The 12,133-nt window shown below is 34.1% G+C and overlaps 2 protein-coding genes across 2 annotated transcripts; both read left to right on the top strand.

Annotated features, from left to right (window-relative positions):
- Window positions 1–5,880: 5,880 nt before the first annotated feature.
- On the top strand, window positions 5,881–7,856 carry LOC131843643 (UPF0728 protein v1g117062-like). Its single transcript, XM_059192319.1, has 3 exons — window positions 5,881–6,097; window positions 6,993–7,078; window positions 7,535–7,856. The coding sequence occupies exons 1-3, from the start codon at window positions 6,007–6,009 to the stop codon at window positions 7,805–7,807; spliced, it is 450 nt and encodes a 149-aa protein (XP_059048302.1). The 5' UTR covers window positions 5,881–6,006; the 3' UTR covers window positions 7,808–7,856.
- A 566-nt stretch (window positions 7,857–8,422) lies between these two features.
- LOC131843642 (dual specificity protein phosphatase 14) lies at window positions 8,423–11,881 on the top strand. The gene is made up of 4 exons (XM_059192317.1): window positions 8,423–8,740; window positions 10,039–10,267; window positions 10,811–10,947; window positions 11,686–11,881. The coding sequence occupies exons 1-4, from the start codon at window positions 8,640–8,642 to the stop codon at window positions 11,870–11,872; spliced, it is 654 nt and encodes a 217-aa protein (XP_059048300.1). The 5' UTR covers window positions 8,423–8,639; the 3' UTR covers window positions 11,873–11,881.
- The last annotated feature ends 252 nt before the right edge of the window (window positions 11,882–12,133 follow it).

Raw genomic sequence — 12,133 nt, 5'->3', positions numbered from 1 at the left:
AGCATCCGTAACCATATCTTCCTGAAACGAAACCCTCCTTTTCATGAAAATATGGTTATGATATTTTCATGAAATAGTTACTGAGGCTAATAAAATTATTTAAATCCAAAGATTTGGTATTTATTATATATTATATCACATATTATAATAAATGACTGGCAGTTACACTAATATGTTAGGAAAGGCCGACAGATGTCACTAGCTGCTTTTTTCTCATATTTTCAAAAGAGAGGAGGGCAGTATTACGAGGCGAGATTTACTGGTATTATAAAATTAGCCATGAATTTTCTTTGTTATAAATAAATGTTATAGTATTTATTCACTATAGTGAATATATATATAATGTCTATTTTTTCCTAACGCTACCGCACTTAGTAAGTGTTTTAGTAGTTAGCACTTTAGTTTTGTTTCTTTATCCATTATTTTATATTTCCGTATAATTTGTAAACATGTCGATATGATCTTATATCCAAATATCGAATGAAAATATTAATTCATATTGTACATTATTTAGGTATGAAATTAAATTTAATGCAAATTAAAAATTTACACACGGCTCTAAAATTGGTAGCGACATTGTTTGGGAGAGTCTTAGATCGCTTCTTTATTATTATATTAATACGCGAAGTAAAAGTTTGTAACCCTTTTTACGAAAATTGCGCGGAAAATTTAGAGTATAAAATATTCACACATTTAGTTTATATAGAGAAAGAGTGCAGAATGCTCATATTTTCTTAAATTATGCATTAAAAATACATGGAATCAATAAAAAACATTACACACGCTTTTATTTTTTGCGAATAGATTAATATTATTTGTCTATAGTCTTACTGAATGTTAAATTTATTATAGTTGAATTTCGACCACTGGTTTTTATGAGGCCATCGGGCAATTTTAGGACCGTATGTAGACGGTTTAAGTAATATTTTCTGCAATCGACCCACCTAATGGAAAACTGTAACCATAGTTTTGATCATCACATATTTCTATATTTTTGATGTCTATCTTTTACATATTTTGATTGTATTGGAATGTTGGGAACGAGAAACTGAGTGCATTTTATAATTATTACGTTTATAAATGTAACTTATTCGTAAAAATGGATAATGTCAAATTATAGAAGCAAGTTGTCATTTTCTTTCATATGGAGAAAAGTCTATATGGAGCTAAAGTCGTATTCGTCAGACAGGAGTTGGCAGTCAGCAGCTCCATATGCCCTTCCGTAGCTTTGGAGTAACCTCATTTTCGTCTGTAAAGGCCAATTACGACCAGTATTAAAACCAGTTCGGAAAAAGAAAGGAAGGAAAGGTTTAATAGACGTTTTACATTTTTATGAATATAGTGCATAATAATCTAGTAATGCGTTATAACGCAAGGTTATGAATAAGAATGCTGAATAAAAACATAGTTTTTTTTTGTATGTAATAATAAAATATTGTGATTTTAGTTAGCATTGAATAGGGGTTTATTTATTCAGCATTCTTGTGGCCGCTTATCTCATGGTCGCCTACATTAGGTACATTGTTATATTGTGTATAATAAATGTTTTTTTTTGTTTAGTTTTAAATTTCGAATCTAGGGCACGTCGACACACAGGCCATAGAGAATATCTCTATTTATTTTTAATTGACGCAATAAAAGTTTTTGTATTTTTATTGTAATGTATTAGATGTATGTATATACACTGTTGATGCACACTGACAATATGGCGCGAAAATATGTTCGAATTTTAAATAAATGCCGTGAAATATTATACATAGTATAGTATGACGTCATAAAATGCCACGGCACTGCTTGTGACTATCAGATACGAATGTTAAGGGTATTGTAATAAGGTTTAGAATGGTTTGAGCTATTAATCGTTTGCCGTGCCATCCTGTGCCGTCATGTCAGTGAGCGCCGACGTTAGTCCTAAAACGTATACGAGGGTCAAACTGAAAGTTCTTAGAAAATCAAAAACTGATTAAATTAGCAAGTTATTACCTTTATTTTATCTTTTCAAAATAGTGTCCATTCACGTCAATACATCGCTGCATACGATAGAACCACTGAGAAAAGCACTTTGCCCACTCGTCCTTAGGGGTCTCTTTGACGGCCTTCTAAAACGTAGCCACCGAATCCTCGGCGTCCATAAAACGTTTTCCTCGAACTTTTTCTTTCATTTTTCGGAATAAATAAAAATCGCAAGGTACGAGGTCGGAGCTATAAGGCGAATGACCCAGTGGTTCTACGTCTGAGGTCGCCAAATAATCGATCATTTGCCTGGCGGTGTGCGACGAAGCATTGTCGTGGTGAAGGAGGATCCTACTGCGAGGTCGTTTCTCACGCACTTTTTTCAAAACACGTGGCAAACAATTGTTACTGTACCACTCTGCAGTAACTGTTTTTCGATCCTCTAAAACAATTGTCGCGTAATGACCTGTTCTTCCAAAGAACGAGGCCAATATCTTTTTTCCTATGCTTCGACCTCCCTTCACTTTAGTTGGCAACTCCTCAGAAGGAAACACCCACTGAGCTGACTGTCTTTTAGTTTCGGGATCATAACAGTAAATCCAGCTTTCGTCTCCCATAACTATGTTAAACACAGAATTTGAGTCACCTCCGTTAAATCTTTCATGCATTTCACGGCACCAAGCAACCCGACGGAGTTTTTGAGCCTCAGTGAAATTATAAGGTATCCACCGGGCACAAGGCTTCCTGACCGCCAAATGTCTATGGAGGATTTTGTGCACTTGACTCATACCAATCTTTAAGCTTGCCCCGATCTGCTGATAGGTCACTCTTTTGTCAGTCTCTATCATACGCCGCACAACACGGATGTTATCTTCGGTTGTCGCCGTAGAAGGCCGTCCCTCACGCAAATCATCGGTGAGATTAGTGCGACCACGTTTAAACTCATTAAACCAGTTGTAAACAGTGGCACGAGACGGGGCTTCATCGTGGAAGTCCAATAGTAGTCTATCATAACTTTCTTGTTGACTTAGATGACATCGAAAGTCATAAAAAATCATCACACGAAAATTTTCTCGTATTAAGTTCATGATAACGTTACACAGACTATTTTCAATTTGCCGCCAAACCGTAAAACACATGACATACGAATAAATTATATACTCAGTACTATTCGTAAAGAGTTCCATTTTCAAAATTTTAACATTTTTTTTTATTATATTGCTCTCAAGTAGCCAGTTCTAAAAACTTTCAGTGTAGCCCTCGTATCGTCATTATTTGATATTCCATTGTAAATTAAATTAGAATTATTTATCAAATTATAGGTAGAATGTTTTGTACTGAATTGAGCTCGGTTCAACTTTCATTATTCGTGCATACGGCCAAAATCGGTTTTATTTTTTAATTAAGGTGAAGATTTTGTGTATTCGCTGTTGTTTTTAATTTTGTCAATTGTTATATGAAACATGTACAATGTACATATGTGGAAATCAGTTAGGGACCTTTTCCACAGTAGAAAAAGTGCAGCGCTCTTTGTTTATGTGTATGTAATATAATCACATCGGTTTTCCACTAAATACGTGTTTAACATTTAGAGTGATTTTAATATAGTGTTAAACATTACAAACATATGTATATAAAAAAATATTTTCAAGGGATTTAAAAAAAACGGTTCTCAACACTATATTTTCTTTATGTCTCAGAACTTTATATTGCGTGAAGCGTGATGAGCATGCAATGGGAAAAAAAGTACGAACAAACAAATATTTTATTTTTATTATGAGATATCAAAAACATGTCAAAGTATTTTAGTGGAAATACGGTGAAAAGTGGTATATAACATTCATATTTACATTGCTAGCCGCACACTGCAGTGGTGCAGCGATCGTCGTGGATCGTGTAAAAGAGCCTTTACATTCAATGGACTGTTTCATATGTAGTCTAGTAGAGAAGTCACCAAAAACATGTTACCATACACATTTGCAGGCGTTATGCAATATGGTTAGTGGAAGCAATAAAAATAGAGTAGATATATACCGGAAATAATTCATTATTAGGCTGTGTAATGAAACACTGGGATGTAGTGTTTGGATTGGTTTGGACATGTTCTCATTATGAGCCATCTGAGTTAATAAAAAATAAAATATTAGAAATTTAACTCTGTATGGATAGGTACAGAGTACATTTTCTAATATTATATTTTTTTTATGTTGAATTGGTTACAATTGAAAATCTATAGCTATACTTACTATAATGATGTCCAATTGCAGTCTAAGTTGTCTATGGTTAAGATTTATTGCATTTTAATACAATAACGAATAATTACGATTGTGAAACGTAATATTGATATAGTCTAATATCGAAACTGTAATAGCACTCTCTCATCTCTAAAAAATTTAAATTTAGAGAACATTGTTTTAGAACCGATTCTATCATGTATTAAATGTTTTGAATTAGATTAATTTCGTCCTACAAACGCTAATCCGTTTCAAAACATCTCATATTAAGTAAGTTTTATTTGATTTGTAATTTAATAACATTTTCTTAGAATATGTTTTTGGATAGAAACGAAAGGATTAGATTTTTTACTTATAGCCGTCATGTTTATCACAATTTCGTAGATTTATTTTCTAAATATACAGCAGTTTAGCGTTTGTAGTGCGGTACAGTAATTGTGATTTTTATAACATTTTCTATATTTAAATGTTATTGCTGTCTCAGTGCAGTACTGTGTACAGAATAAACTAGTTTAATTTGCCGGAACAGCTGCAAATCCGTCAATGATAGTTTCATAAACAGTGACAAAATGTATGACTGATAAGACAGATTAATATAATAAAATTGTATTAATTTAATAGCATCTGTTAGCGGACTGAATTCAAGAGCCTTGTAACTTGTTTCAATATAACGAATCTAAAATCATACTTCTTTTATTTGGCACCCTACATCTATATAAATCATTAATTTTTAATTATTTTTTTAATAGATGATAATGGTTTGGTTCACACGCCTGCGCTAACGGTTTACGCTGGGGTACTAGTGGAGGATGATAGGATGAGCATGAGGTCAGCCCATCGGTAAATTTATCACATCAGTTTCCAGGCGGAACCGCGTGGAGGTTAAGCTGACATGGTACATTGCTAGCAATAGTTCACATTACTAACAATTCCCTCCCCCCTCCCCCCAATTATATTTCATTAAATATAACAGTTGATTGGTAAGTTGTTAATGTGTAAACTAATTTCTACATTTATATTAATACTAGCTGTCCCGGCAAACGTTTTGCCATACAAATTAAAAAATACGGGTTGATGCTAGAAGGGTGAAAATTTAGGGTTGTATGTATTTTTCAATCCTAAATAAAAATAAAATATGTCGAATAAATAAAGAAATATATTTAGGGGTGGATATCGCTTATCACTTAGGGGTATGAAAAATAGATAGTAGCCGATTCTCAGACCAGTAGGTATGATTGTCTATTTAAATTTTATATGAATATGCATATAACATTTCATAAAAATCGATCAAGCCGTTTGGGAGGAGTATGGTAATTGGTAACTAACATTGTGATACGAGAATTTTATATATAAGAATTAAATTTTACATTTAGGATAGAAAATAGAAATTCAAATTTATTTGAAAAAGATTAATAATAATAAATCTATTTATTGCCAATAATAATATCCCTGGACGATTTACACAACGCCATCTAATCCCACGGTAAGCAGAGCTTGTGTTATGGATACTAGACAACTGATATAAATATAAAGATATATTTTTTGTAAAAACATATCTCATGAATACAATGTTATTGGCAAATGTCCAGCAATAAAGAAAAAAAAAATAAGCTGTAAACAATCAATACCTTTTCCGTCTAAAAATATTAGACTGTTTATTTTTTATTAAGTCTGGTAAGGGAATAAACAATAATGATAACATGACTTTCCATGTCATTTAAATAATTTTGATAGAGATTTATTTTACAACGAATATTTTATATTATAAATAGGTATTATTTTAATGAAGAAATTGTGTTAAATCCTACTGTCTCAAAACATGTCCTTTCAGTATGTGACTATTTATTATGGACCGTGTGATTCTTTTAATACTGTTATACATAAACCGCAGAAATTAAGAGGTTTAAGAGGTAAATATACTGACTTCTTTCCGCTCTGATTAACACTGTCCCATTTCAACTGGGATTGGAATGACAATAGACTGAATTGAGGTTAGAACCTTAAGCAGTGCATTCAAATCAAGATCCATCGGGCAACTGCGCCACTAGTATCTACAGTTTCACCGGACGATAGGGGGCGAGTGCAGATGGCAATCCAAACCCGCAGGACTTATGGAGCGGCTGAAGATTAAATCCCGCCTGATTGATACAACTTTAGTCTTATGATACTGCTAGGGGTTGGAACCTCAGCTCAGGCCGTCGTAATTTCGATCCCCGTTTGAATTGGACGGGGCATCGATGCCCCGTCAGAAGGGTGTAGTCGAGTATAAGGATATGCATATACAGTGGACCCGCGGTAATCCGGCCCCTGTCTAATCCGGCCCCCCTTGTAATCCGACATTGTCTATTATTTGTTATTGAATATTACTTTGACAATATACTTCAGAGTGCATATACATACATACATATATAACATAGAATCTTATCACTGGATCTGTAATTTGTCGGATTACAAGATACTCTTTTGTAAAAAATTCCGGACTATAAGCAGAGGACCCTTAAGCAGCACTATAATCCGACAAATACGATGGTCCGACACTGCCCTGCAAAACGTTTGTCGGATAACCGGGGGTCCACTGTATATGTATATAATACAAAGAATCATCATTGGATCTATAATTTGTCGGACTACAAGGTACTCTTTTGTAAAAAAATTCGGACTATAAGGGGTCTTAGGCAGTACTCTATAATCCGACAAATTCGATAGTCCGACAATGCCCTGCAAAATGATTGTCGGACTACCGGGGGTCCACTGTAAAACGAAATATACAGAATTAGGTTTATCTTAGAAAACGTTACTTCACAGATCACCTGCTGAAACTTGGATACCGTGTAGATTATGTTCCTGTACAGTTTGTGAACTATTGCATGTTGGAAATGTGCGGACATGAGGTATTGTACTAGTGTACTTAGTTTCTTAAGATCCTATTGTTGATTAGATATAACTTCTTCATATTAAAATAATATCCATTCCTATACAACTCTTGTGCAAATTAAAAGTGTATGTAAAATACCATTTGTGCCCATATATTAAGGACATATAGCTACTTGATATAAATGTAGTGTAATAAAACAATATAGAGCACATTACTGTTACCAGAATAAGTATATATATAAATGTATAGTGGTAACAGTCTATATATATCTATATATCATATAAAGAGTAGATTACTCTAGCTATATTTAAAAATGTATGCAGTAGGTACGAGGTCTGCTTAATTTGGCACTAGATGACGCTAAGAAAATAATTATCCTGGGTTATTATTATTTCAGCAGCTAACGATTTACATAACTTATTATGAATTTATACTACTTAATATGTAATTCTAATGAATTATTCGGTTTAAGGTGTTTCGCTGCAACATTCAAAATCTATCCTTCAATACACCCTCTAACTTGGATCCTGTTTGCCAACGGGCTATCCAGGCAGTTGTGGATTCCACAGCGAAGTTCCTCAGAGCTCGCCGCTATCTTTGGTTCTGGAAATTACTTGAAGACCAGATATTTAAGAGAGGCGAATATTTACCTAAGAACTACTGGCCTGCTGAAACCGAGATAAAACCTTTCGCGAATTGTTTGGATTGTGTAAACTGTTGTGGTATTTTGGCGAGAAGAAAATAAGAGTAACGAGAATTGAAGATTCTTTTATGTACTGCTACTGCTACTGCTACTGCTATATACATATATATTTTGTGCAAAAGTTTAAATAAATAAATAATCAACTAATTTTCTTTTATATGTATTAATTATTATTAATAAGCTATTCTGTAATTACAGAGGCTCGTGGTAATTCTATAGCCTAAACGGTTAGGTCGTCGGTCTAACCGGGGCCTGATCTAACAAGATTTACTGCTTAAGTTGCTATTATGTTGTAGGTGAAAATTTACTGTATGGTTACTATCATGTTGTCTTACACAATTTGTATTGTTTTTGAATAAGTAAATAATTTAAATAATCAAATGTAACATCCATAAATATATAATCGCAGAACTATCAGTTCATTCAGTTTCAAACTACGATTGTTAGCAAATGGGTTACAAATGTCTGTTACAGGTCTTGTGGATTTCGCCAATGTTCATAATAAAATGACATCGTTTGAATTATTTAATTAATTTGTTTTATTCATAATAATACCTAAAACAAGAACGAGCGCTTTGTAAACAAAATAATCGTCACCGTCGGATTAAAATAACTTTGGAATGCCGGATATTGCAATCCCGCGCCGTCACTGGGTGCGGGAATCATTCGCAGGTGCCAGTAAGCGGTTGGATCACGTTCTGCTCGTACGCATTCATCGAGTCCCCATCGAATACAACTATCGATATTAAACACGATAATCACGATTTAATAAAAAGTGAAAAATACATTTCTTGTGAATTATACATGACTTGTGAGCAGTGAAATAACTTCAATTGAAATTTCGAAGATATTTAAAAGGGAACATTTTTAAAAGATGAAGGTTTTGACAGTTGATAAAGTGGCAAGTGTTGGAGAAGATAACGAGCCAACTGTCGTGGTGGAAAGTGCAAAGTTGACCAAAGAGGAATTAAATAGGTACATAAAATTTAAATTCAGGAGACATACGGGATATTCAAATTAATAATCGAAATAATTATTTAGGCAATCAATGTTTTTTTTAATGTAAACGGAAATTCATACAAAGTGACGGTCCAACTATTGGTAAATGGTAAAATACATGAAGTTATAGTGACCCCCGCGGTGCTGTAAAAAGATAATAGATAAAAAAGAAATTATTTAATAATATGAAATTAACAAGATATAAAATTTTGTATAATCTTAATGAATCGAAACATATAATCAACAATGGCGACTTAATAAAAGCAAACAACTACATCATAATAGTTAATAAAAATGGATAATAAAAACTACTACCGATAAATAATAACAATGCATGATTCAGAAGATGTTTAAGAAACAATTCGGGATATACACATGGAATCGAACAAGTTCGCTAGGTCAGATGGCGCTGGCAGATTGCCAGGTGACACAACCGCGTGGTATGTGATGTTTACGTGCCCAACGAATCGGCTTGTTGTCATACTTTGCCACTGGAATTCCGTATTTTTTTATTGTAATTCTGTTTTTTAACATTCTCTTTAAATATCTTCAGAAATTGCTAAAGTATTTATTAGTTTCAACTAGGAAAGAAATACAGTAACGATTATTTAAACAAGTTTGCAGTTGTCATCAGCAGTTAGTTTTTTCTTAAATTTTCGTCTGAAATGAAATTGATGATGTTATTTATCACAGAACAAATAGTATTAGTACATTAGAAATTTTGGCCTGCTTACAAGGCAGACTAAACCCGATCCGATAAATAAATCCCGATTCCGATCGATGTTTTGTGCCTATTACAAATTAATTTATGACGGTCTGAGTCTTGATTCCGTAGCGGTGTCCACAGACTAAAGTCGTAGCCGTCAGGGTGGCGCCGACTTTCAGTCAATCTATTAGTCCTTGCAAGGGTCGGAGAGTCGGGGTCAGTCGGGTCGGGGTGACCTATCCACTCTTCCCCTTTTTCGTCTGTTGAAACTCTTGAAATTAGCAATAACTTAGCGATCATGTCGTTTGACAGTTTCAATTACAATGGCCATTTCTGTGCTAGATTTGACCTGGGATTTTGCTAGATTTGGAGTTGATTTTTAGAGGACCGATTTTTAAGAAAATAACCTAGTCTAAGAAGTTACAGGAAATTAAATTGGCAAAACATTAAGAACGTGCGGGAACTTTTAAGACGTATCCTAACATTTTTGGAAATTTCTTACTTGAAATTTAAATTTCTATAAGTATTAATCTGGTTACCTTTTATTAACTGGGACATTATTTTTCAGAGGTTGTCCTCTTGGAGTCTCTCGGGTAACGAATTCAGTATACGTGTGTGGAGCACACGCCCTGCCTGGTGCAGTGAAAGCACTCCATCCAGGCCTGATCGTTAGTGCAGCCCCGGAACTGCCACCTCCACCTGAAGACGATGTACCAAGGCATTTTGTTCCACTCCTCGACACTCCTAATTCTGACATGCATCCTTATATGGAACGAGTTGCTAATCTGATTAATGAGGTGAGTTCAAATTTACGTACATCGATTGTGTAAAGATAAATAACCCTGGCTTCTATTACGGATACAGTCATACATGGAGTTGTATATATGAATTCATATATCATTCGGTTGCTATTACATGAGAGCGGTTTGTGGACTAAACGCTTAATTATGTAACACAATTATCAACATTTTGTATTCTGAAACAGTTCATTGCGATTGTGTGCAAACCGTTTCTTAGTAGCAGTAAAGTTGTTTGCAACTGCAACTGTTAAATAATATGTATAATATGTCCATATAAGTAAAACTGTAAAAATATAGATCTTCTTAAATTAATCAAACAATTTTTATATTCTTTGCTATAAATTGCTCGATCAAGTCTCGTGACATATGGTATAATTATGTAACAGGTAATGATAATATCTGTAAATTACTACAAGATTATAATTTTTACAATCCGAAATATGTGACTATCTAAACTATGTCAATGGCATTAGCATTTTTAATGTACCTGTTGAACGCATTTAATGAAATTTTTTAAGAGAAATTATAAATTTGTCGTAGGTTGTACGCAATGGGGAAGTAGTTTTGGTCCACTGTGTGGCAGGAGTGTCAAGATCGGTGACACTGTGTCTGGCATACTTGGTCAAATGGCAGAAGATGTCACTTAGAACCGCATACCATCACATGAAACAGAGAAGGTAAATATAAAAAGTTGGAATGCATATTTTTTTATAATAATACTAGCATACCCGGCCACGCGTTGCTGTGGCTAAGGTTCTTGAATAAAATAATATTGCGACTATAAATTCAGATGTAAGCTTTTTTCAAGTTAGATCAAATTGCAGACAATGTGAAAATCAAATTTGCAATCAGTTCAGTATTTTAGGAGGCCATCACGGACAAACAACGTGACATGTAATTTATGTATATAAAGTTTAACCCTGGACAATTCATATAGCGCCATTTAATACTAAGCTAAGCAGAGCTCGTGTTACAGGTGCTAGACAACTTATATACATTTAAATTGTAAATACAGGGGGAAAGGGGATTGTTAGTAATGTGGACTGATGATCTTATTGCTAGCAATGTACCATATCAGGTTGACCTCCACGCGGTTCCCCCTGGAAAGCATCGTGATAAATTCTTGGTGAATTTGTCACGATAGGCTAACTGACCTGACCTCATGCTCATCTTATCATTCTACACTGGTGCCCCGCCAGCGTAAACCGTTAGCGCAGGCGGGAGCACCATTCCATTATCATCGTAAATTTCAATCATACAGTTCAATTTCCTCCAGGTCCAAAATTTCTAAGATGTTTAAGATTGTTGTGTTAAGAAGCTTAGTAAAGTCAGCTGCGGCTCCAGTATTGGGTTGAGGAGCAGCACCCTCTCCCTCTATCTATACCATAGTTTTAAATTGAATATTTTTCTTCTAGGCCACAAATTCGACCGAATACAGGATTTTTCAAACAGCTAATTAAATACGAAGAAAGGCTCTTCGGCGAAGCGTCGGTTAAGATGGTTTATTGTGAAGCCATCGATAAAGAAATACCCGACGTGTACGAGCCAGAATACAGTGCAATGACTTGGTTCAGACAACGGTATGGACCCATAGAGAGTTAAAGATTGAACGATATGGTATGGTTCGTTCTAAACCACAATTCGCTAATACCTTAAAGTTAACGGTAAATTTATTATTAAGTAATTTATATGTCTATCTCCATACTCACGATACAATTTTTACGTAAAATTTCGTTAAATTCCATTCATTCCATAGTTCAGCACTACCTATATGACGTGCAGATTGAAGCAGAATGACTTTCAATTAAATTTACTGAAGTCAAATGTAAATGAAATAATAAATTAAAAATTAAAATATTATTC

Source organism: Achroia grisella, unplaced genomic scaffold (genome assembly GCF_030625045.1).
Source record: "Achroia grisella isolate CSIRO2021 unplaced genomic scaffold, CSIRO_AGI_Agris_v1 utg327, whole genome shotgun sequence".
Lineage (NCBI taxonomy): Eukaryota > Metazoa > Arthropoda > Insecta > Lepidoptera > Pyralidae > Achroia > Achroia grisella.
Note: the sequence above shows the minus strand (reverse complement) of the source record. Positions and strands in the feature narration are given on the sequence as shown.

Excerpts from the sequence above, each read along its gene's own strand:
- LOC131843643 (XM_059192319.1), top strand. The coding sequence starts at position 6,007 with ATGTCCTTTCAGTATGTGACTATTTATTATGGACCGTGTGATTCTTTT. Across the intron at positions 6,098-6,992 it reads GAAATTAAGAGGTTTAAGAG|ATCACCTGCTGAAACTTGGA; the intron begins GTAAATATACTG and ends GTTACTTCACAG. Across the intron at positions 7,079-7,534 it reads TGGAAATGTGCGGACATGAG|GTGTTTCGCTGCAACATTCA; the intron begins GTATTGTACTAG and ends ATTCGGTTTAAG.
- LOC131843642 (XM_059192317.1), top strand. The coding sequence starts at position 8,640 with ATGAAGGTTTTGACAGTTGATAAAGTGGCAAGTGTTGGAGAAGATAAC. Across the intron at positions 8,741-10,038 it reads ACCAAAGAGGAATTAAATAG|AGGTTGTCCTCTTGGAGTCT; the intron begins GTACATAAAATT and ends ATTATTTTTCAG. Across the intron at positions 10,948-11,685 it reads CATCACATGAAACAGAGAAG|GCCACAAATTCGACCGAATA; the intron begins GTAAATATAAAA and ends TTTTTCTTCTAG.